This window comes from Corvus cornix, chromosome 12, assembly GCF_000738735.6.
Source record: "Corvus cornix cornix isolate S_Up_H32 chromosome 12, ASM73873v5, whole genome shotgun sequence".
In the NCBI taxonomy this organism is placed as follows: Eukaryota; Metazoa; Chordata; class Aves; order Passeriformes; family Corvidae; genus Corvus; species Corvus cornix.
The window spans coordinates 16,648,714-16,673,881 of record NC_046342.1 but is presented as its reverse complement, the minus strand read 5'-3'; the positions used below and the strand labels follow the sequence as shown (position 1 = coordinate 16,673,881).

General features: G+C 43.1%; 1 protein-coding gene across 17 annotated transcripts in view; it reads left to right on the top strand.

Moving 5' to 3' along the window:
* The window catches only part of FOXP1 (forkhead box P1), a 383,611-nt gene that overhangs the window by 345,709 nt on the left and 12,734 nt on the right, over positions 1 to 25,168 (top strand). For 13 of the 17 annotated variants that reach the window (XM_039559317.1, XM_039559316.1, XM_039559318.1 and 10 more), the window contains 8 exons: positions 1 to 13; positions 5,848 to 5,931; positions 14,370 to 14,571; positions 14,667 to 14,746; positions 15,386 to 15,487; positions 20,164 to 20,285; positions 22,357 to 22,426; positions 24,344 to 24,382. The exon at positions 1 to 13 is cut by the window's left edge and continues 75 nt beyond it. In XM_039559317.1, the coding sequence (XP_039415251.1) occupies positions 1 to 13; positions 5,848 to 5,931; positions 14,370 to 14,571; positions 14,667 to 14,746; positions 15,386 to 15,487; positions 20,164 to 20,285; positions 22,357 to 22,426; positions 24,344 to 24,382 (712 nt within the window). The remainder of the gene's footprint in view (positions 14 to 5,847; positions 5,932 to 14,369; positions 14,572 to 14,666; positions 14,747 to 15,385; positions 15,488 to 20,163; positions 20,286 to 22,356; positions 22,427 to 24,343; positions 24,383 to 25,168) is intronic. The other 4 variants (XM_019280357.3, XM_019280353.3, XM_019280351.3 and 1 more) reach the window with 3 other exon arrangements.

Below are 25,168 nucleotides of genomic sequence, written 5' to 3'. Positions count from 1 at the left end.
GTTAGAGCTACAGGTAAAATAAAATTTATTTTAATATTACCTCAGTATTAATCAAATCCAATTCTCGACAGCAGTAAAAAATGAGTTCTGCTTTTCCCCCTGTGATTGAAAACCAGCTTTCAAAACCTTCTTGTAGTAGTTTTAAAAACGATCAAAAGAAACTGCAGCTTCATTTCCTCTTTCCTAAACCGTAACTTGTAAAGAAATAGGAAACTTAACCAGGCTGACTGATTGGAAAGCCATCAGTTTGTATCTAATGCTTTTATACCCACCCGGGGGGCTGGAGGGGGCGAGGGGAATATGGTCCCCTTCATTTGGAGTTGTTGGGGGAAATGGTTGATGTTTATTTCCAAACGCTGCATGACCTGGCTTGTTCGGTGGTATTTCATGTACCTAATACCCTCCATGTTGTATTAATATTATTACTATTATTATTATTATTAATATTATTATTATTACTATTATTTTTTTGCCATTTGTAGCAAATAATTTTTTTTGTAAACTGCCAAAAGGGGGTGAATTGGAATATATTGATTGTGATGCAAAGGTATGAGCTGTTTGTGTAATTGCCTTTCCAAGTGCTTCCAAGTCCTTTCTGTCTCCCTGCACCTCGCTGCTCTGGCTGGGCAGCTGTGACAGTGTGTCTGTGTGCAGGCAAGAGGTTAGCAAAGAAGGGGAAATTAAAACAATGTTGTACATTATATAGTTACCAGCTATTGAAAAACCTATTTTGTATGCAAGACAGCAGTGTAGAGATATATGGAAAGCCTTGGGCTAAGTACAGAAGATAATTACATTTGGAATTTTACTGAGTTAAGTCATTTATAGCTTCAAATAGTTGGAGAGAAAAATCAGCAAAACCACACTTAAACTTCTTGTTGTTACTTTTCAAGATAAGCATTTTTAAAAAATGCCTTTTATCTTCTTATCTTACAAATTACCCTTTTTCTTTCATAGATATTTCCTAAATTTTACTTTCAGGAACACGCTGGTCATGACACTCTTTCACTATTAGCTGAAGCAATATAAACTATTTTAATACAAGTTTTATAAAAATCAAACTACCAGTCATAAAATATCAGAGTCTTGCAGAAAATGTTATGAGAAATGGTCTGTTATTTTAACAAGTTTCTTGGGAATTAGGAAAAGAAAAATAAAAATCTACAGTCTTCCTGGTAAACTGAGAGATGAGATAATCTTTCACCAAGGTGCAGTAATATTGAGGCTGAAGGTAAATCTAGATTCTTCAGTTACAGTCAGCTTGAAAAGCATTAATCCTTCTCTCCCACAGTCACTGGGAATGGCTGTGCCTGGAACTACAGGAGGATGCCCTGCATTAAACAGGGACAGAACAGAGATACTTGGTTCCCACCTCTCCATAAGCCCTTGCCAGTATTTTTGAAAGGTTTATCAGCAGTGCATTCTGCTAATTGCTCTAAATGACTTATACTTACAGCTTCACACCCATTTAGTGCTGGCAGTGCTCGGAGTCATTGTAAGGGAAAGCAGCATAAGGTCCACAAGACAGGACCATAATTTCAAAGTGGTGTGACGGCCAGAAAGTTCTGGATTTAACAATCATATGAGACACAGATATGAGCAGAGTAGGTAGGATGAGCTGGAGGCCTGATTTAGACAGGAGTGTTGATAACAGAGTGAGGCCATCTCTGCATTGGCCAGCAAGGACAGGTGGAGGAGGAGGAGGGTGGTCCAGCTTCTGAAATATACCTGTAGCTTCCCTCTTCTCCCTCTCCTTTCATCCTGTATCACTTCTCTGATAGTTTAAAAAAGCCCCTAATTACGTAGAAGGGTTTGCCTTCCAGTCCCTAGTTTATCTGGCTGGTTTTGCACAGAACCGTAATAAAACAAAAGTGTGGCCCCCAACGATGGGCTGTTCAGAGACATGGTCAGAGGACCATTGACCTGATACTCAGGCCATGGAGCAGTTACCAACAGAGTGATGACAGGCCCTTTGGAGACTGAGTTTTGTGAGTTAGATAGAAAAGGGACCCGCAGCCTTTACCCCTGACCTGCAGCACTGGTGAGCAGCTTTGCCTTACAGTGCAGCTGAGAATTCCCAGCATTAGGGTCCAGCGCCATGGCAAGATCTACATTCCCCACCATTTCATGCATGTACAGCCCCATCAAAACAAATTCATTTCACCTGAGGGATACACGTCATGTTTTGAGTGTGATGGACCCAAATGCTATCCTTTTGTTGTTGTTGTTTATGCTGTTACTTATTTTACTCATGATAGTTTTATCAGTGTTAGAGATAAGTGTACTATCTTTTGAAGAAAGTAATTTTTAATCGAAATTTTGGAAAGAAACAGGTCAAATCTGTTCCTTTGTTTGATTGCAAATGCCCCTTAGCAGAAACCTCGAAGTTTGGTCTTAGCATTTCCATCGCATCACATACTTCAAAAATCACAGGCAAGGTAGAAATCTTCTCATATTTCACTTTGTTTAAACCATCTTGACATGATCATTTGTTGCCATTATAAATAGTGAAAATTGTGCTGCTGGGTAAAATGCAAACACAGGGAACATACCCCTCTCCTTAGCTAGTTGTTAGCTGGAGTAGGACATCCATTTTGCAGCACTACCTTTGAGTGGGAAAACATTTCAGGATAGCAGCAGGGCTATGATAAGTCTATAGAAGTGTCTCCTAATGGGAGAAAATTAAGGCAGCTGGCCATTTTCAGTGTAGTGAACACTGCTTGGGTCTGTTTTCCTACAGCATCCATTGATACTCTTGAAAAGTGGATTCTAAACCTTTCTAGTGCACAGCCTAACTAGGCACAGAATGGGAGGGCTGTGTTTTGACTGCCTCTTGCATTGCCTGTGACTGGCTTCCTTCTTTTTTGTCCTTGGTCTGTCAAAAATCCTGCTGCTGAAGTGCTCTCCCCTTCCTGTTGAATGCCCTCACTGGGTTTTCATTTTCCCATTCCTGATTCTTGCCTTTATTTTCTGTCTGGTTTTCCTCCTGTGCAATTTCTCCATCATCTGTGTTTCTAATGCCTTTCCTCTTGCTCCTTGGTCCCTTCCTTGTCTGGAGCCCTTTCTGGCCTGTGCTTTCTGTGCTTCCCTCTCCTGCCTTTTCTACTGGTGTAGTTTTAGGATTTAACCTCTCCAGGGCAAGCTGTGTATCTTGGTATCCAAGCTTGCAAGGCTTGTACCTTGCTCTGGATGTGTTTTTGGTTGGACCACAGTTAGGCACTCACATGTGCATCCAGAGGTGAAGGAAGTCTCACAAAATCACACTTATGGAGAATTGGATAGCAGTCTGAAAACTCCCAGCATGCAGAGCTTTCCAAATGGATAGAGGAAGAAAGAAGGAAGTTTCAGATGGACTATATTGTGTTCCTGGGGCCCCATGTACAGAGCAGATTCATACCTCCTCATCAGAACTATCCTTGCCCAACAACATTATCAGTAGATCAAGAGCATTTTTCCTGCCTGCTGACTATTAATCCCCATTTCTGGGCCATCTACACTCCAGTGATTGCCACCAGTGAGAATTTGCTCCCACCAGTGGCTGAGCAATCCCTCATGGCTTCTTTCGTTTGACCCCAGTGACCAGAGGGGCTACTAGTGACACTCTAGTTTTATATCACTACTGCTTCCTGACCTAAGGGAAAAACAGTTTAAAGAAATTCTTCAGATTTTTTTACTTCTCTTCAGTGCTTTGAAACCGAGAGACCTCTATTTTTCATAATTTAAACTCCTGCCTAACTGGGTGAGTGTTTGAATTCCTAGACTATGACAAAATGCTAGCGTGTGTCTGCCTGAAATGTCGAGAGGATCTTTAATAACCTCCATCCACCAGATTCGGCGTTAAAAGCATTGCTGAGACGATGAGTGGAAACACTACAAACAAGGACCCCGGCGGTGGGAGGGAGGTGCCCCTCTCCCCTCTCCCTCGCTGCGGGGGCTGGAGGAAGCGCAGCAGGGTGTGCCCTGTGCTGCCAGGGTGCCATCCCCTCCTGCCGCCACACCAGGCCTGGCAGGAAGCTCTCAGGTGCCTGCCTTTTATTTATTTTGGCTATGAGATGTTGTTCTTCTGCAGTAGCCTGCAGACCAAAATTTAATGCACAGATGACCCCGCCAAGCAGCCCATGTGCCCAGAGACTGCTAGGAATGAGGGATTGCACAACAGAGCTGTGTGGAGAGCACAGCTATTTCTTGGCTTAATTTGTTTTGTATGAAGCCCAGCAGCTGAGGGTGAGTCCTCTGCCTTCTCTGGAGAGGTTCTCAGAGGACTCTCAGAGGAAGAAGTTCCTGCTGCAGTGCTGCGATAAGAGCCCATTGCTGCCCTCAGCTCTCCCATGAAGTGTCCAGCTCAGATCAGGATGAGATTGCAGGAGCTATGCCATAGGTGTCAGGTTTTGTCTCTTGCCATTGAGGTTTTTGACCAAAAGAAAGAGGAGCCATTTGAAAAGTGCAGTGACACCATTTTTTCCTTTAATTCCTGTCTTGGAAACTCCAGTGCCAGTTTTTATCCCATCATGGCGCAGTCAGAAACCCCTCGCCTTGTGAAGAGCAGGACAACCTTGGCCAAAAGGTTATGAGTGGGGATTTATGATCAAGTCTCCTTTTATATACACTTAGCCCCACTTTATTGCTGCAAACAGATGACAGTGATAGGGTGGGCAGGTTGTTTAAAGTTCTGCTGGAATGTGAGTGCAGTTCTCCTCTTGGCACCAGGAATCTGGCTTGTCTAAAGCAAAACCTCAGCTCTGGGAAAACTGGCATTTGTAAGAGCTTCATCCAGGTCCTGTTGGAAGCAGCAACCTTTATGTTCGGCATGCAGGTTAACAACATCCCTTTTTCATTAGTATTCTTAACATCTTTCCACTGTAACTTTCTTTGAAGAGCAGCCGGAGAAAAGTCCTATTCACACATTTTAAAATATTCCTTGTTTCCAAAAATAATGAAATTTAGTGCATTGAAATGCATTGGGAAGCCAACCAGGCTATAGATGCATACCAGTGCTCCCGAGACTCCAGCTGTGTGGATCTCAACCATAAAAAGCAAGAGACATTGAGAGCAGGAGCTTTGCCCCAACTCTTGGGCCTGAAGTGGCCAATGGGAAAGGATGCCAACGTCAGTCTTGTGGCATTGGTGCCCAGGGATGAGTGTTCTGGGGTGATGGCTGTTGCTTTCAGCCTTTCCCACCCCACTGCCCTCCGGCTTATGCCAGAGGGATGCTGGCAGCTCCCACAGCAGGTCCTGCCCCATGCTCTGGGTGCCCCTGCTCAGGTGCCCAGCCTGGCGTCCCAGGGTGACCTACTGAGGGCTCTGCCACCTTCTCAAGTCAGATCAAGGTGCTTTTGGACCCAAGGCTACCCACAGAGCCCTGCGGAGGTGCCTCGTGTGGTTTAACCACCACTGTCTGTGCTCTCTGCATGTGCCACAATGCCTGTGTGTGACGTGAAGCCACAGCCCATTGGTGCCACTGGTTTTCTGCTCTGAAAGGAGGAAAATGCAGCCTAGAACCGCTGCCTTGCTTTCCTTCTGCTGCACCTCCTGAGCTGGAGTGGGGCTGGTTAATAAACATGATTCACTGTTGTCTTCTAGCTGTCAAGGCTGGAGTGAAGCTCTTGGTGCCAGCAGGTCTAGCTCTTCTCACTCGAGGGCTAATGCATTTTGCTTTGGGAAGCGGTGACACCCAGCACCATGCATTCACTTTACCTCACGAATAGCCCATATACAATTTCCAAACTACTCAGCAATAAAACTCTTCTGTCTCATGCCTCGGTGCCAGCTGTTTAATTAGGAATAAGCAGAGGCTGGGTTTTATTTGTACGACTAACAGAGGATATTTTTTTTTCTCTCCCCTTCCAGCTTGCAAAAGATAAAGAGCGCCTGCAAGCCATGATGACACACCTGCATGTGAAGTCAACTGAACCAAAAGCCACCCCTCAGCCTGTAAGTACCGAGCTGTGCTGAAAGCAAAAAACCAAACCTCACAACAAACCTCTCTTTCCTGTTCCCCACTGGAGCCCACGCTGTGGAGCCTGGCCCACTTCAGAGCTGATTGTGGGGAGGAGATGGGAAGCACAGCCGGGTTTTGTCATCCCCCTCTCTTCAGGGAGTTTCAAAGTTAAGTTTGGTACCAAAGCTGAGGCACTGGGACTTTTTCTGGCCTCATGCAAGTCGCTTTGCATCAGTCTGACTTGGATGAAATCTTAGGAAGTGTTAGGAAGGAGTTGTAATTAAATTATATTTAGTATATTTATTTTGCTTTCTCCCGGTCTGACAGACATTTACTGTAGAAGTGACTCTAACTGCACGTTTTGATGATAATCATGGTTACCCAGTATCAGGGTTTATACTGTTGAAACTGAGAAGGGAAACCTCCTCTACCCTAGGTTGCTCTTTAAAGAAGGGGGAGCAGGGGAAGCAAGTGGCTTTGCAGCCCAGGAAAACTCCTGGCTACCCCTGAACCCAGGAAAATCCCCCATCTCCTTCGCTGACTGAGATGACCCTTCTTCAGCTGTTGTTTTCTCTCAGCCTCTTAATGCTGAAAGTGTTCCTTGGAGCTTCCGACGATTCTTCAAAATGGAGAGAGTGCTTTGCTTCTTGATTTTAAGATTTGTAAGATTTAAAGGTACACTGGCTTTACTTGATTTTGCTTTGAGTCATTGTGTGAAAATTAATTGAGCGTTGACAATCTATAGTTAGTACCAGCAATTTTAATCAATATGCAATGATGCAGCATAATGACAAAGTATTGGTTTATCTGTTTTGACTGATTTTTTTTCTATAAATAAAGCAAACACACACCCATATATGCGTGATTTATGGTGATAGAAATAAAAAGGAGTCAGACTATTAACCCAGCAAATATGGTAGCCTGCCAAGATGCAGTTGGTAGACAAAATTAATGTCTGAAACAGAACACATTACAGAGATAGAGAACATAAAATCATTAAACACTTCGCGCACACATTTTTACTAGAAAAGGATTTCTCAGTTTCCATGTAGTTGGAAATAAATGGCTGCAGAAGTGCATAGGGAGGCTACTAGATAGAAAATTGCAGGCTATTCAGTAACACAGGAGCAGATGTCAATGTCAACAGGAAATTTCCTTGCCTTTTTGGAGAGAGTTGAGTGGTAGGTACAAACCCTTCCATTTAAGCTGTTGAGATCCCTAAAATTGCTTGGTCTGGTGGACACCAGCCCTCTAGAGTAGAAACTATTGGTGGTATCTATAAAAATAGCATTCTTCTAGTTCCTCACATCCATCCCAGCCTGAATGCAAATGCTTCAGTGCATTGTTGGAAAAGTGTGTAGACCCAACAGAATGGGGAGGAGGTTTGGTTTCTATAGCTCTTACTGGATTAAAAATTAAAACAGCGGAATAATCTGGGAGTCTCAAAGCACTCTGCCTTGAGGCCTTTCATAACAGCAGTGCCCCTCAGGAGGAAGGATTACCAACTAAAGGGAGGAAATCATCAGAAGGCAAGCAGTGTTTGGCAAGGCAGCTCGTGATCGATGCCGGGCCGCCGAGGGCAGGAAGCTTTGGCGGGTCTTGTAGGCTACGGAGATACCAGGCGGTGTCGCCATGAAGATTAGTGTTAACAGCTAATAAACAGGGAAAAGCAGTGGAAAAAAACCCCTGAACACAGGGGGAAAAGGGCTGTCTTGATTAGTATTAAAAATGTTTTACATTCTGGAAAATTATAGCTTTGTTGGGGACCTCCTACTAAATTTATTTTTAACTGCTCTATTGAAAATTCTGTACCACTAGTCAACATTATCTCTCAGTTGCTCAGCACAGTGTTTCTTTATTAAAAGAAATAGGCATGAATATTTTTGACTGAAAAATTAATAGCTTTTGAATTCATACACAGCAGGTTTTCTTTTGCAAAGAAGTCCAATATCGCTGCACAGCACTTCTATAACCATTTATTTAGAGTCCAAGTCAAACCTTTGACAGCTAGAGCAGTGTTACAAGCCAACATAAAGAACTCCAAGATGTAAACCAACAATAGGCAGTCTGTGTGAGGTTTGCCATTGTCAAATACATAGATTGTTTGGATTAGTTTATGTAAATGTACTGTTGTATTACCCTTTGGAAAAAAAAAAGATCACATTTGTGTATGAAAAGTGGTTTCGTTCACAGGCAGCATTATAAATTCCTTATCCTTTAACTTACATGTTAGAAGTAAAAATTGGTGCCTGACAGGCCTATATTGTGTGGCACTCTGTTGTTGGATTGAAACTGCCTTCTTTTCATTTATTGAAATATAGAAAAATTTATTATAGATACCATCTGATAAATCAGAAATTATTAAAATATGTATAGGTGAAGCATTTGAAAATTAATTATAAAATGTAGAAGTATAGTGTTTTGCATAAATTGTGCTCTCCTAGTGAAAAAAATACACAGGCATTGCATAGACTCTGCTAGACCCTCATCCTTTTAACTCAGTGGGATAGGACTTTGGTAAAAAGATCTGATGACCATTATTGCACTGCAAAGTAGTCTTTACATCCAGTAATTAATTTTTTTTCTGCCAACATAACTAATGCAAGGTGTGTGTTAGAACTAATATATTATGGTACTTCGGTGATTTTAAAGGAAAAAGCGGCTGCGAATCCAAACATAGCAGTGAGTTGGGATTTAAAATTACAGCCTTTTCATGACCAAGGAAATGTTTTTATTCTCTTTAAAGGATCTTAATTCTTGTTTTAAACTATTTTGTTACTGGCAGGTAGTAGGGTGTATGAGCATCTGTGTTAACCATGTGCCATGTGTAACCCACTCTGACCACTTGTGCCATCTTTGCCTTCTGGGCTTTGGGCGGTAGCTGAGCGGGTGGTGTTGGACCACTTTGGGCTAGCTGGACCACAGCCAAGTTCTTGATGGTTGTGCATCAATTCAAAACTCACCCAGCTCTGGGGAAGGGTTGCTTGTCTGATTTAGTGATGTCCATCCATCCCATCCCAACCTTTGAGTGGCTGTAGCTCTTTGCAGTAATTTTGAGCTTGGGAGGGGTGGTGGAGTGGCCCCTGCATTTCAGCCCACCAAGACATCTGCTCAGTAAAGCTCTCTAGTCCTACTAAAGTCAATGAGATTTAAGTGCATTCCTGTGTAGATAGTGTTGATGGCCCAAATCATTGGCAGACTGCATGGGCAGGGAGGTGCTGACAGTGTCTGGTGCTGCTCCCCAGGGGCTGCTGGGCAGGCAGGAGGGGGTCTGGGGTGGGGGGAACATCCCAGGAGTTGGGGCAGGGCTCAGGATCACCTTTAAAAACACCCAGCTTTGTAATGGAAATGCTCAACAGCAGCACTTTAAAAGAAAACGGAGCTCTCTCAGAACTCAACACTCAGAGCAGGCAGTGTTGTTCCCATTCGTGCTGCACGTGTTGTTTTGGTGGGACTGAGGGGCCTGAGTAAAGTGAGAACAAAGCCATGAGACAGAATATGCTGTGACATGTTTTGGTAAGGTGAACTTTTTTCAAGGTAAAAAAACAAAACCACAACACAAAAGCCGGAACAGCGATTTCTCAAGAACTGTCATCCTGGTTTTGCTATTAAGATACCCCCCCCGACATGCTGTTTTCATCAGTGTTAGCCATCAGCATAATAGGTTCAAATGGAAATGTGCTTTCTTCTGGGAGGATTAACTTGTGTCGAAGTTCATAGGAAGGGAAAGAGAAGGAAAAAGCATCAACCAACCAAGTAATTCTTCATACTAGGTGCTACAACCATCTTTTAAAAATAGGCAGAAAACTTTTAAAGACCCTTCTGGCACTTTAAATAAGATGCACTGTTAGATATCCCTTCTTTAATGTATTTTTTTTACCATAACCATAGTAGTTAGGATTGTTTTGAAATACTGTTTTTAGCAACTGTAATAACAAAGCATTAAAAAAAAGAGCCTTTTAACTGTTGAGGTAATGACTGAGCATTTTAGCTGCTGTAGCCATACTTTATAGTTTGAAAAAATAACGATATGCAGCAATAAAGAGAGATTCTCAAGCACAACAAAAGCTGTTTTTATATACTGGTTTTCATTAAGTCTCACTCCTCAGCTTCAGTTTCCTTAGTATTCCTGCCAATAACAACACCTGCTAAGTGATTGCTGCCTGCCAGGCTCTGCATCCAATACACTAATGTGTCCAGGCTGAAGCAGGGAGAGGAAGACACAGTACTGAACAAAGTTTTAGGCCCAGTATTCACTTTCTCTCTCACCCTTGGCGTCAAGAAAAGGAGTTTCTTCTCCAAAGTATTTCGGTTTCAGGAACTCAGTGCAGGTAAGTCCGCAGCCCCAGCTGGGTCCAGAGCAGCAGCACCCATTGTAGAGGAGTCACAGGGTATGGCCTCACTGTGACACTTAGAAACACTTTTTTTTTTTTTTTTTTTTTTAAAGAGTTTCAGTGCTATTTTATGTGCAACTGCTATTGTCATGTAAAATATTTACACAAAAAGAAATCAGACTTAGTCCTAGTGGGAGGGCCACTAACTGGAAATCTGTTTTCCAGGGTGATGGAGTGGGTTACCTCTCTGCCTTGTTGATATCTAAAGAAAAAAAGCAAATGACTCAGTTTTCACCTTTAATAGGGAGACATGGCTGTTTCTTGAAAGGGAACACTGAAACAATTATGGCAGTTATGAATGCCCAAATCAAAACAGTATGAGAAAATATTCTCAAAAACCAAAAGTGAACAAAGCAATCAACAAAATTCAGTGATGGAATTTGCAGAATTTTAGGACTTAGAACTGTTGTGGGATTTGGTGGGTTTTCTGTTGCTTTTTTTTTTTTCCTTGTTTTTGGTTTTGGTTGTTTTTAAAGGCTGGAGGAGATCCTCCCTCCCCCCATTCCCAGGACAAATATTACAAAAACATTTTAACTCCTTGGTGCAGGGGTGTACTTTCTGAGTGCCCATGTTGTGCATTGCTGCAGTGCAAGAGTTCTTGCTTGTTCAAGTGCTCACTCTGTGACTTGGGCTCCTTCCCCTCTGCCAGCAGTGATACTCATCCAAAAATTACAGTATGTGGGAAACAGCCTGTGTACAAAATACCAATGTGAACAACTTTTCTAATCATAGTAACTTGTTTTTAAATAGCAAATGCAAACAGGGAGAAACCGTGTAGAGTTTCCATCAGGAAAAGAAACCCTCCCAGCCCAGTCCCTCCCTGATCTTTGCCCTGCACAATCATCCACGGCCGCTTCCACGTTTCTAATTGACGCCAGTATTAAGATTTAATAGTTTACCATTCAGATTAATAATTCAAGATGGCAACAAAACCAACACCATTCATAATTTGTTATTCTGCTCTAATTCACAACCGATTTTTCAGCCTTGGCGCTATCAATGCAACAAAGGAAGCGGCAGCGAAAGGCTGCAGAGGGAGGCAGCCCTCTCCTCCCTCACCCTGGCTCAGGTTTGGGGAACCCAGCTGGAAGAGGAGAGTGTCATCAAATAAAACACGGAAAAAGGAAAAACTTCGCTAGCGATGGACAAGGTCGTGTTTCATTAACTTGTTGGTTCAGGCTCACAAATGGTCGTCGGAGGTGAAACGCAGCAGACTCGCTGCGTTCCAGCTTTTTGTTCTCTCTTTCCTCACAGACTGCAGTCATGTTTAATTTGGAAACTGGGCTCCTTTGGCAAATTAGCAATTAGAACAATTTTGTGGGAATATGTATATGTGTCATTAGGTTTCCTGCAAATTAATAGCGAGAGCAGAGGTCAGGCAGAAATTTTCCACTTGACTGCAGCTCCTCTGTTGAGATTTGGCACTTTGTTTTGGAACGGCCGCAGCTGCTCAAAGCCACAGTCTTCCTTTAGGAACTGTCTTTTAATTAGTTTACCTCATAGCCATTATTACAAATATTACTGCCTCCCCTCCTTGAAATAAAATTACTGTTTCTACAAAATATTCCGGTGACATCTTACACCACTGCACATTGATGGTGGGGTCACTTGGATGCAGCGTTTAATCATTAGATCACCTCCATAAGCATCTCCTAATTAGAGTCCTTACAATACAATTTTATCTGGTAATTAGCTGAGATTGGCTGCTTCCTCTGTAGCTTATTAGTGGCAGCCCAGCAGTGGGTGTGAATCACAGTGTCATTTGTCAAGCCTGTTAAAGCCCCCCCTTTTGCTCGTCCTCTTCTGTGTTTATTCCTCGTCGCTACCTACGCTGAAAAGCCTAAAGAAATGTAACTTGATTCAGATTCTTTAAGCAGGGAGTGCTGACCTCTGTGGATCCTTTCTCAAGGTTCCCTAGTAGAAACAGATTAAATGTTAAGTTTTTACATGCTGAAAAAGGAAGGGGACTCTTTTGAAATGGAGTAGTTGGAAGCCGTAATGATGAAGCAGGAGCAGTGATCTTTCCAACGGGAGGGCCCGGCTGCCGGGACTGCACTGAGAAGGGCACTTAAAATTGATGCAAATTTCCTCGCAGTTATTGGACTGTTAAAATGTCCATTTAGAAACTGAGATAAAATACAGTAGATTTAATTTCATGGTGAGACCTGTCAGTTGCACTGTTATTATCATCACTGGTCCTTTTATCATATGTAATAGATGGATAGATGGATAACAGGGAGACATTACTATATATATGTCCCTAATCAGTGTCCTTAAATCAGGCCAGTCAACGAGCAGACCGGGTGGCACGTGGTGGGCAGTGCGTGGCACCAGGAGGGTTTAAACCTTCAGACTGCAGGTAGTGGTTCATGCTGGAGCAGGGATCAATACCTGCATTTCACCACCTTCACCATCCCTCTCTGGGTTCACGCTCCCTGGCTTTGCCACAAAGTGTTAAATCTTTCCCGCTGGAAGGTGAGGAGTCATTTGTAAGCACCTGCAGGGAAAGGTGCGTGTCTGCACGTCTGCTGCTCACCACCTTCTTCCCTTGGAGCAGCATCCAGGTTGTGCCAGGAGTTTGTGGCTGGGGCTTCCCTCAGCTCCTTCCCACTGTCAGGAAGGACAAGCAATCACAATTTATCTTCCCTCAGCTGAACCCTTTCTGTGGGTGATGGGCTTTTTGTGTTGGTATCCTCTCTGTAACAGTACAGCTCTTTATTTTCCACGACCTTTGTTTGGGATAAATCCTATTATTTTTAAAAAGAAACATTATTTGTGGCTATTAACTCGTATGAGGGATGCTAATAGGAGTTTTCTTATCTGGTTAGTTTCATACAAGGAAAATTAATACAGTGCCTTATGGATAAACATGAGATATTTGGGGGCATAGCTGTGTCGTGTGCCTTGCCTTCATCTCAGAAGGTTTAATGTCTAGCAAAAAAGGAATTTTAATCACGAGCAAAAGTTGTAAAATTCTGGCCCTGTTAAATTCAGTGGGAATTTTGCTACCGACTTCAATGCGGTCAGGATTTCACCAGTATTATTTGTGAAACCGCCTAAGGGAAAGAAATGTGGAAGTAGTCAAAGAGCCCTTTTCTCGGTCGTCTTCTGTGATGTTGTAGTTAAGGGATCGGATTGTTTGTTTAAAATACTTCAGCAGCAGCAACCTATTGAGATGGAGCGTCGTCTTTCAAAGGACGTTGTAGGGCAAAAAGAAAGGGTTGGGGAGGAATGTGGATGCTGGTTATATAAATAGGGTTGTGTATCGAAAAGAGTCGGGTTGGAGCTGGGTTTGATACCCAATCCTGGAGGCAGGTGTGTTTTACAGCCTGCTGTGGCACGCTGCCACACCAGTGGGGCTGGGCTTTGTGCAGGTAACACCAATGCCTTCCATCCTAGGAGGAAAAAACAGAGTGGTGCCACTTGTGCTGGGCTGAATGCTCACAGTATTTCATGTCCTGTGATTAATTAAATTATTCCAGTGTTAGCCTACTCTGGGCTTTGCTTCTAAAATGGATGAACAGAGAGAAAAAAAAAAAGAAAAGCCCAAATGCTGAAGAGAGAGATTGCATTTCTCCCTAGCATGTCCCTAGGAAAGTCTTGCCTTTTATTTTAAGCCTGATGCCTTCAATGAAATATCCAAGAAGACTGATTAGAAGCCATGCATAATGATAGAATGGAAATCAGAGAGGTGTGCAGTTTAGACTGTGAAACAATGAAACCTGAAGTAAAATATTAAAATGATCATGTACTGTGCAAGATCTTCTTCTAATATTTAGATAAAAATCCATGATTCATTCTTTTGGCAGCAGGCTATGTTTTTCGGTTTTTTAAACCTATTTGGAAATCTGTATATGTATTTATCATATTTATTTCCCTTTGCTGGCTCCTAATGGAGATGTTACAGCAGCACTTTGTGCTGAAGCTGCAGTGTCTGCTGTGAACTGAGGGACACTGTGGTATCAAGGGTGTCCTCTGCAGCCCTTAACCATGCAGAAATGTTGTTTGTAACTAAAGCCTCGTCCTTCCCTCCGCAGCTGAATCTGGTATCGAGCGTCACGCTTTCCAAGACCGCGTCCGAGGCGTCTCCGCAGAGTTTACCTCATACTCCCACCACCCCGACTGCGCCCATCACTCCTGTCACGCAGGGACCGTCAGTCATCACTACCACGAGCATGCACAACGTCGGACCCATCCGGAGGCGGTACTCGGATAAATACAACGTCCCCATTTCTTCAGGTAAAGGGGTTCTGCTGGCACAGCCCCCGTGTTTGCCCACGGCCCAGCTGTGGTGATTGGGCTCTGATGATAACAGAACAACTGCTCTTATTTAGCAGATATTGCCCAGAACCAAGAATTTTATAAGAACGCAGAAGTTAGACCACCATTCACGTATGCATCTTTAATTAGACAGGTAAGCTGAGCCAAACACACGCGGCTGGATTAGGAAAAAATATATCTCCCTATATGTGCACACTCTGGATTAAATAGATTTTCAAACCTTTGGTACGTAAGCGTGCTCAAATGCTCAAACCTTTACTATAAGGGTTTTTAGAACTGCAATATATAACATAATTGCTTTTGATTAAGTATTACAATACGATGTGATTATTAGGAAATTCATTTCACACAACAGTGAAAATGAGCCTGTTTAAAGATGGCAAGTCAATTATCACAAGCTACAGTAATCTCTGATCCCTAGAATTAATCTGAGCTCTAAATAATTACTGAGCTTTAATCAGCTAGTGAAATGTTTTGCATTTCTCTTTGATTCTGCTTTATGAATGACTAATAAATTAATATTTCTGTAAGGAAACAGAAATAAAAACTCAAAACAATTAGATAATTCCATTTTGAATTTTGCCATTGAACTGTTAAATACAGCCATTAATCTTAGTTCATATTGTGAAAACCCTCCTTTGGATTTTTTGCTCCAAATCTCTTCTTTTTCATTCTTCTTTTCTTTCCTTTTTGTATCGGGCAAAGTAAAACTGTGAGTGTGTTTTGTACTGGTGTGCTCATAACTGATCTTGCAATCGCTTTGCTCCACAAGGCCATCCTGGAATCTCCCGAAAAACAGCTAACACTAAACGAAATCTACAACTGGTTCACGCGAATGTTCGCCTACTTCCGACGCAACGCGGCGACGTGGAAGGTAAGGCTGAGCCCACCTCCTGCCTTTGCTCTCTGCCGTGCACAGAACCGACCTTGCTGATGACATAAATTGTCCTGACGTGGGGACATGAAAAATTCAGATCGGCAGTTACGACACGCGCCGGGTGCCTTATCTGCAGGAACAATTTGATATTTGGCAGGAAAAATTCCTCTGCCTTTGAAAACCACTAATTGAATCCCCATTATTGGCTTTTATGTTCTGTGATTATGCCATGAGTTCCTCTGTGTGGTTGCTACGAGCTGGGAAACTCTGGCTCTTCAGTCGGAACGTATTAGAAAATTAAAAAAAAAAAAAAAAGAGGTAAAGTTCTTATGTCAGTAGAAGATACACTGTTCGTCTTTTTAGGTATGCAGGTTGTAATCACAACAACCATTTTTTTCCCTAGGATCTATAGATCAGTGGATTTCTTTCCTCAGTCGATTGACTCTTAACTACATAAACAGCTGTTACAAACTTCCTCTCTGTTTTTTTTTAATCACACAGTAGAAGCTCATTGAATTTAATGCACAAGAAACAAGCCCCTCAATAAGAAATGTCTTTAACAGAAATAAACTTGGGGTTTTGCGCTTTCATTTCCTTTGATAAATATCACAAATACTGTTAGATAAGAGATAAGACTGTTAGAGAGATAAGAGTTAATTTTATTCTGTATTTTGGGGGGCCACTCTTTCACTTTATATACAGCACTTTAATAGTCATATTGGCTTCTGAATCTAGTGCAATCACAAATGAATTAATCAAACAACAGGATGTTGTGTTGCTGTAAAAACTGTACCCTGGTGTTTGGAATCTCTCTTAATCCAGACAGCTCTGTTGTTCTCAAACAACTTCAAATGACCAGGTTGTATGAATAGGTCCCATACATGCTGTTCCATCAGTTCTTTCTGTTTTTCCTGTCCCAGCCTGCATTTAGGATTAATTCCTTCAGCGGATGGAGCTAAAAATGGTCCTTGGAAGTTAGCTTGGTTTTTAGTGGCATGGTTTCCGTTTCATTCAGATCCCAGCACAATTTTGTACATTTTCAATCCTGGTCTAGAAGCTCTCAAGTTCAGGAAAACTTTATGTGATTGCTGCTTTATTCTTCCCTGCAGTTGGAAAACATGAGCAGTGTTTAACTTCGCAGCTTCCTTACTATCCAGAAAGGAAATTAACTTTCCCTGATTTAAGATCCTTTTAGACCTGCCTGTCTTTTGCTCCTGGAGTGGTTCCAGTAGGACTTTTCAGCAGCTGCAGGTGTGGGTGCTAAAGTAAAAATCCTATTTAGTTCCAGCAGCAAAGGGAAGTGGAGGGAGGAGTGGGAGAAGGCAGCAGGCAGTCCTGGCTATATCTTCTGTGGGGCTAGTTTTGGGAATTAGCTTTTGGCATCCCATAAAATCCAGTCTCAGAAGCCAGTGCAGATACAGAAGAGGAGCAGAGAGGCTGAGCTGCAGATTCTCAGGCTTGTAGAAGGGCACTGAGTGTCCCAGGGAGGCAGGTGCCATTTGGAGACCCCCTTCTTGGACACCTTGACCTTTTGCAGGTGTCCAGGTCCTGCTTCATGTAACAGGAAAGAAAAACTTCACCCCCACATCCACCAATGCCAGCAAAATAGACAACTGGTTAGAGTAGTGCAGATTTTGTGCAGGAGACTGCTCAGATTTCTGCCAGCCCCCAGGAACAGCAGGGATGAAAATGCAGCTCTGGATTGGCATGATGGGAAGCCCACGGGGCGCAGAACGAGCACAAGGGGCTAATTGCAGAATCAGAATAATTTGAATATATATGTGCTGATTTGTGCCCACCTTCAGCTAATGCTTAGGGGTCATTTGGGTCACTGTTCCCCAAGTTTAGGGTCAGGGTTTGGTGTAGACAATCTTCCCTGAGCCCTATTTCAAAAACACAGAAGAGTGCAAGAATAAAGACCTTTAAAAAATGAACCTCTTTCCCAAAATGCAGTACGGCAGAGCCTGAGCAGTTATTAAAATAACAAACCCTTTCATTTACTACATTGAAGCATGTTCAGGGTAATTTTTCTGCAAAAGTGGCTTGCATACAAATATTTTTAACAAGGTAAATATATAATCTTACAATAATAGCTCCTAATTTTTCTGTTAAGCTGATTGCTGGGGGAGCACTGTGAACTGGTTCAGACAGGTCAGAGGCAATGTCTGTTTGCTTTTATTTTTTGGAGTAATTTGCTGGCACTGAGTCACAGCCATGAGGCACAGGCTGCAGGTGTGGCTCTGACACATTGGGGTATTGTTCAAATAAAACTGTTAGATAGCAAGTATCCAGAGGCAGGAGAAACACAACAATTTTTTTCTGGCATGAACTACTTAAATAAGTGATCACATGGAAAATAGAAAATGAAGGCAACACACTTCATGGATGTCTTGTAAATATTCAACTTCTCTGTCTCAGCATACCCAGCAAGAGCCCTGTCCCCCAGCCTTAACCATTAGTTGCAAATGGACTTCAAGAGAACAAGAACAGTCTGTAAAGTATTTCTCCAGCATTAAATTTATTTAAAGAAAAACACAACTATTTCTGCTCAACCCTGTCTTTAGAGACTATTTACAAACTCTGAGGACTCCCTTTGCTGGGTTTTGCCTTGTGCGTTTGATCAACTGCTGTATGAACCACAAGATCAGCTTTCACTGGGGGAAATAGCATTATTATTCTTACATTTTGTTCCAGACTTGACAGTGTTCCCATTTTCACAGGAAACTGCCTGAGTTACCCAGATGTGGGCCAGCAGCCCTGTGTCGGGTTGCACTAGCACGGCACCCACCAGCAGTTGCTGAGCTGGCTGATTTCATCTCGTAAGGTGTGGGGCGTTTACATGTTTTTCCTCCACCTCAAAATCAGGGATTTTGCCAAAAAGTCAACAGTACTGAAATCTGGAAGAGGTGGGAGGGGAAAAAAAACCCATGAAAAATAAGAGCAGGAAGAAGAAAATAAGGGCAGAAGGAAGCAGGCCTGATGGACAGGTTGACTTTCTGCTAGATTTCTGCCTTGCTGAGAGGAAAAGCATATTCAAGGTTTACTGTTTCACCAGTTCAGATGCAGATGGTTGTGGGAAAGCTGAAGTGCCTGCATCAGGCACCTACAGCCAGAGGAGATGTGTTTGCACTCAAGCATCTGCTGAGCAAAGGCAGCTCAAACCCCAAATCTTCCACTCCTACCAGGGTGGGAATGTGGAGACTGCACTAGGCATGGCAGGGAATTGGAGAAGGAGCAGAAGACTCTTTGCCTTCCCCTCCCAGCACACACTCCACTGCCTCCTGATTTACATGACAAATGCTCTGTGCTACCCTTTGTTTGCACAGTGATTTAGACATTCACAATTAGAGCTCCCTTTTCACCATCCAGACCCCATGTTCGTGAAAAAAAAGGAGAGGATGATGTCGTCGGAAGGAAAAAAAATTGTCATCTCCTGGTTGCCTAGACCCAGGCCATGTGTTTTGCTGGCTTTGTGCCTGCTAACGAGTCAACCAGATTGACTGAATCAATGGTGCCAGTGAGGATGGAGTTTGTTCGCCTGCAGATTTTCAGCAAATGGCTTCTTCTGTTTTTCCTGTTTCCCAAGCCCCTTTCAGCAGCACTGGGAACAAGCTCCATGTACAAATTCCTATGAATTCCATGAACAATGGCTTTGAAGAGTCTTTTAGGTTGGAAAAACCTTTAAGACCACTGGGTCCAACTGTTGCAGGGCATTTGCTCAGGAAACTCCTGAAGCGGGGACAAAGCATAGCACTCCATTTGAGGAATAATAAGGCTCTCAGCACAGTGTCAGAGGGAGCAGGGGCAGAAAAGCCAACAGCTTGCCATGCCTTAGAGAGGTGTCTCGTTGTGTCTCAGCACATTGGAGGGGTTGGCCGTGCTCATCCTTCCCAGTGCCGAGCTTCAGGGTGGACGTCCGGGCATCGGATGCCATGAGCACAGGTCGCTCTGGGTGATGAGCTGTGGGGATATTATCACTTTGTTTCAGAGAGCCCTCCTCATGTTTTCACTTGGCAGAGGCTCAGATCAGTCACTACAGTAGTCTGCCAGAAATAGGAGCCAACTTCCATATAAGAGCAAGCTGTGGAGGCAGGAGTTGGTGCCGGCCGGCCGGTGGGGTGCTGCCGAGCCCCTGGCCCGTGCTGTGGGTGTGGAGGGAGGTGCAGCACCTGAATCACATTAGCCCAGCTGTGGGAAACCGCAGCAACACCAGCTCCTGCGCCTCACAGCTAAATCCAGTCGACTGTACTAATATAAAATCTTTTCTGTTCTTTCTAACTGCTTTCTTTTCCAGGAGGGGAGAAATTTCTTTTTGCAGAGAGTATATATTTGTTTTGAAAAAGTCTAAGCAATGTTCCTCTTGTGTTCTGTATGAAATGTGCTGTATTCTACAACATGCATGCTTAAAATAGTGGCTGTTCTCAGTCACACTGGGGATAATTGATAAGAATAATGTGAATTTTTAATCTTGGGTTTAAGCTTTCATATTTATATTGTCTTTGCAAAATAAGATGTAAAGAGCCTGGGAAAGCAAGCGGGTGCGGGGAGGGGAAGGGGCTTAACATTGCAAAATGAGAACTGTCAAGCTGACTGTGCTGCTGCTGTTCTTGGACAATGATGAGCATTTTCTCATAGAAGGTTTTTGAATGTTTTCTCTTTTATACTTGCTGCAGAATGCAGTGCGTCATAATCTTAGTCTTCACAAGTGTTTTGTGCGAGTAGAAAACGTTAAAGGGGCAGTATGGACAGTGGATGAACTAGAGTTCCAAAAACGAAGGCCACAAAAGATCAGTGGGTATGTCCACCATGTTTGAACTTCTTAGCCTAGCTCGGATCATGCTTACAGTTTAACGTAGAGGCTTTTGGCTGCTAGCTGGTGTTAGACCAACCACAGGTGGTTTCGCATTGTCTCAGTTAAGGGAAACCAAGACAAACATCTCATCACTACTGTTTGTATGCCCACCAGTACCCTGACCCTGCTTGCTTGGTGTTTGTTGCATCACATGCTAGTAGCTTTTAGGTGGCAATGCATATTAACCCTCACAAACCATTTGCTTATGCTTATTGCATTTTATTTTCTTTTTCCTTTTCCTTGTATTTGATGTCTGTTCTGTCCCCGATCCCGTGTCCCTTTGTTTCCACTTCATCTCCTTTGCTGCTGCTCTTGTCCCAGGGTGCCATTCGCACCAACCTCTCACTGCATAAGTGCTTTATCAGAGTAGAGGATGAGTTTGGGTCCTTTTGGACTGTTGATGATGAAGAGTTTAAACGTGGCCGTCATATTCAACGAGGCCGTCCTCGAAAATACTGCCCTGATGAAAACTTTGGCGAGCTTGTTGCACAGTAAGAGCTTTTACTTGCTTTAATTTTTTTTTTCTGCTGTTGCTTTGCTTTGCATGATTTACCCATCTCATGTAGACTTGCATTTCACAAAATAGTGACATCACCTTTGCTGCTAAAGAAACTAAATTTTTGGTTGTTATGTGTATTTTGTGTGTCCTACTCTGATAATCCAAATGCCTGTAGTAATAACTCTACTCTGACATGTTTGTTAAAGCATTTATTTATAGAGCAATGTAGACTAAGATAATTATCCACGCTAGCGCAGATATGCTGCTGTAGACGTGTCAGGAAGACAGATATATGCCAGGAAAGGCTTCAGATAAGTTTTAATTCTGATATTTTCCTTTGCTTTCAATTGTATGCTTTGTTTTGCAACTCCTAATCAAGAAAAGTAAGGTACTTTTGAGACAGAAATGCTGAATTCACTTTAAAGAGTTTGAAAATGCAGTGAGACCAGCTGTAAAGATTATCAACAGGCCATCGTGTGCCTACCAACAACCATGCACCAATATTCCTGGGCTTCCCAGAGGGATTTTCTTTGACCTTTACTCGAAGGCCATCTGTCCTGGACAACTGATCCTTGCTGGTCCCTGTTCAAGGGGCTCAGTTAAGACTCTGCTCACCATAATTTATTCCCACATTAATAAAATTAAAATAAAAACATGCCCAGTGAGTGATAAAACTTTTGGGAGATGCTTTGCATGGGCATTTTTTTACCTAGTCTCTATTTCATTATTTTAATCTCCCGATGGAACCATGATATTGGGATGCCTCCTAAAGAGAGAATGCATATGGTCCCCATTCCTTTTCCTCAAATCTGGTCCCTTATGTAAAGTTGACAAAAATAAGGGTCCAAAATAGCACACCAGAATATTTTTTACTAAAAAAGGCTTTTAGGGCAGTGTGGTGGTTTCTGTGGGCCGCCTGCCCTCGTGCCTCCTTGCCCACGGGCTGCTTGGGGTGATGGTGTGGGCAGCCCCTCACCATGGCCGTTGGCATGGCAGGGAATAACATCGATCAAATAAATCCTTTCTCATCGTGGTGCCCCCCTCCACTGGGAGAGACTCCGCTGCCAGCAACTTGGAGAGTCATTTGAATGAAGCAGAGTTTAAAATGTCCCGTGATGCTTTTGATCATTGCCTCCTCATGATGGACCTTCACTTGGTAACGGGCTCCCAGACACGACGAAAATTGGAGAATTTGTCCTGAACACAGCTAAAATGAGCAGAGATGCCAAGATGTGCCACTAACGCAGGGTAGTAGAACACATGGCGAGGTAACGTCAAGAGATAATGATGTTCCTTATTTAGTAAAGGCAAATATGATAACCATAGCCGAAAACTCAGATATTTTCTTTAAATTAAAAAAAAAAAAAAAAAAAAAAAAGAGACACGAAAGAGAACTCGTATGGAAAACCAGTCTCAGCTCTAGTTTTCTGGTGGGGGAGGAAGCATTACGTGCTTGAAACACTCGCACAGAAGTTGGTTGCATTTAACTCTCCTTTTTATGTTTTTCTTATGCAGTAACCCTTCTCTTATTAAAAACATACAGACCAGCCACACCTACTGCACACCTCTCAATGCTGCTTTACAGGTAAGATTAATGACTGTAGCAAATATGCAACAGAGGCGTGTGTCTTCCCCACTCATTTCAAAATATATTAGCCTTGCTCTAATTAGATATTAAATTTTAATTCCGTTAAACTTTTTTCTTAAGTGCATAAAGCATCATAGTCCCTGGAGGCAAACACATATCAGGCTGCTTCAGCATTAGCTAGATGCTTAGCATTTTGAATATTGTGGCAAAAAAATTAAAAGTTCACTTATTAATATTTATCAGCAGTATCATAATTTCCATCCTCTTATTTCAGAATTTCACTTGAGGCAAAAATACCACAAGTGTAATTACTCTAGCACAGCTATTAATGTGCTGAATGATAGGATACTGCGGCACGTGACCTTCTATTGTTCATGGCTTTAAAGAGAAAGCAGATCATTTTTTCCCCCTTTTCTTTTAAGGGCTATTTTTGCATATCTTCCTATTGTTGGTAAAAAATAAACGGCGCGATTCCTATAGAAAAGAAAAGATCATTTTTATTGGTTTAAACTGTAATAGTAAGACAAAAATTCTGTTTTTTCACGATGCAGAAATACACAAAGTGTGGGTACAGAATTAATAACTTGCAGCCTAAAAGTGTCCATGTCTCCAGCCCTTTTTCTGGTGCCCTTTTTTTCCTTTCAGCAAATTCCTGACTCTAATTTTTACCTCAAAAACCCTAAGTAAAGTCAGTATTTGCTGTATAAACCAAAGATGCAAATGCATTACCATGCCGTGATTTGTAGTGGGGTCTGTGTGTTTGGGGGGGGGTTCAAACCTGGTTTCTATATATTATAAATGAATCCAGAAGGCAACACCATGCATGGTTGCCCCCCAGGTAATTCCTGGGGGTCACCTCTCAAGAAGTTCACTGATGCCATGGGTATTTGCTTGGGCAGTCATGTTTTGTGGAAGGTTTAGCAGACTTCTCTTTTCAGAACCAAGAAACAGATTATTAGGAGGAAAATGATGTTTCACCTTTCTTCTAATTTTTTGAGTTTATGCAGTAACTCCTGCAAAACCCAGGAAAGTATGTTTAAATGAAGCAACTGTAAATACCATTCATTAGTAACTTATTTTCCCTTGAGTCTTGTGAAGTGTGATTTTTAAAGACTGCTTTGTCTCCTGAATAGTATTAAGATTACAAGCACATTTTGCATTCATGAGGCTGAAAGGCAAAAATGAAATGATCCTGCATTTCTTCACATTGTTAACTATGTGACTAATTTCAATTAATATGCTTATCATATGGAACTGTTCGTGTTTTATTTCTGAAACACATGTCGTTGTCATCATCTCCATCCATTCTTGTCTTTCGTGATAACCTCCAAACTGTTTCCATTCCCCACTTTTCCTGAGAGAGCCATGTCCTCATGCCCCCCATAGCATCGTGTGCTCTGAGCTGATGGAGAGAGGAGCCTTGGCCAGATTTGCTACCACTGTAACCCCTCTAATAAGTGGGGGTGAATAATAACCATTGCACTGAGGCAGGTCCTCTTTTAGGGTGAAAATAAACCAGCAGGTTCCACATTTCTCTCCCCGCCATTGGATTTTGGAGTCAAAATCCCGGTGGGTTATCTGGGGCTGTAGAGGGTCTGGGCAAATAATGTGGGTGGCCACTGCCTTGTGGGCAGTTCAGACCTCACTTGGGCAACAAATTCCTCTAGGACACAAGGCTGCCTTGCCTGCCAGGGCCTACATTCAGTCTAATTAATACTTGATGAGCAGTGTTCCCCCCAGCTTTTGTGGGCTCTGGGAAGGCCTGCTCCTTGCACATTCCTGTGAGCACCACGGGGTCTGCACGGGGGGCTGTGTGCCACCAGCATGGTGTCTTTTCCTGTGGGGTGACAGCCACCCCTCTCCTTCACCCAGACCCTGCTGACATGTCCTCTATCTGTTTTCCCTCATGGCCAGGGAGAAGAAGCAGCTCTCTCCCCCCTCTGTCTGTGGAAGGTACGGGGACTCCAGCTCTCACCAGTTCTCTCTTTTGCCAGCGGGTCAACAGGGGCTCCCAAAACACCCCCTCCCCTATTACTGTCTTCTAGCAGATACTCCTTGTGTCCCACCTCTCCCCCAGTAAATTGCTTTACTGCAATTACAAGTTATCACTGTGGGTGAAGAACTTGAGTCATTATTTTGCCAAGTGCAGGAAATGTGAACCATTCTTTGCATCCCCTAATCACAATGAGTTTGCCGGTTGTTGAATCAAGAAGATAAAAATAATCCTCCCCGTTAGAATAGCTTTTGTAATCACGTGTGACACATAGGGCTGCACATGGAGAGGTCAACATAAGGAAGAATAAAAGGGGCCGTGCTCCTGGAGATGCTGCAGTGAGGGCTGGTCCTGCCCTCCCTTCCCATCCCATCTCCCCCCACTCTGTCTCTGGCTGTGCTCGCCTGGGAAGAACTGCCAGCTTGGCAGCAAGTGAGGAGTTTTGTCCAGGAATTAGGAGCAGGCAAGAGCGTTTGGTGGGGAGTACGTTTGCATGGATTCCCCTCCCACAGGCCAGGTTTGCATCATGCAGACCCAGCCTGATGAATTTTTTTGCTTGGCCACTGCAGCCAGCTGACCTCTTCCCAGCGCAGGTCAAGCACTGCCGAGCCAGCGTCTGTGGCTGCCCGGCGCTGACACAGCTTAGAGAGCCACAGATGATGTCAGCTGCATCCATTTGGGATGGGTGAAATGGCTAAATGTCCTTCCAGTCCTTGGATGCTACAGCGTTGGAAAGCTGTGCCTCT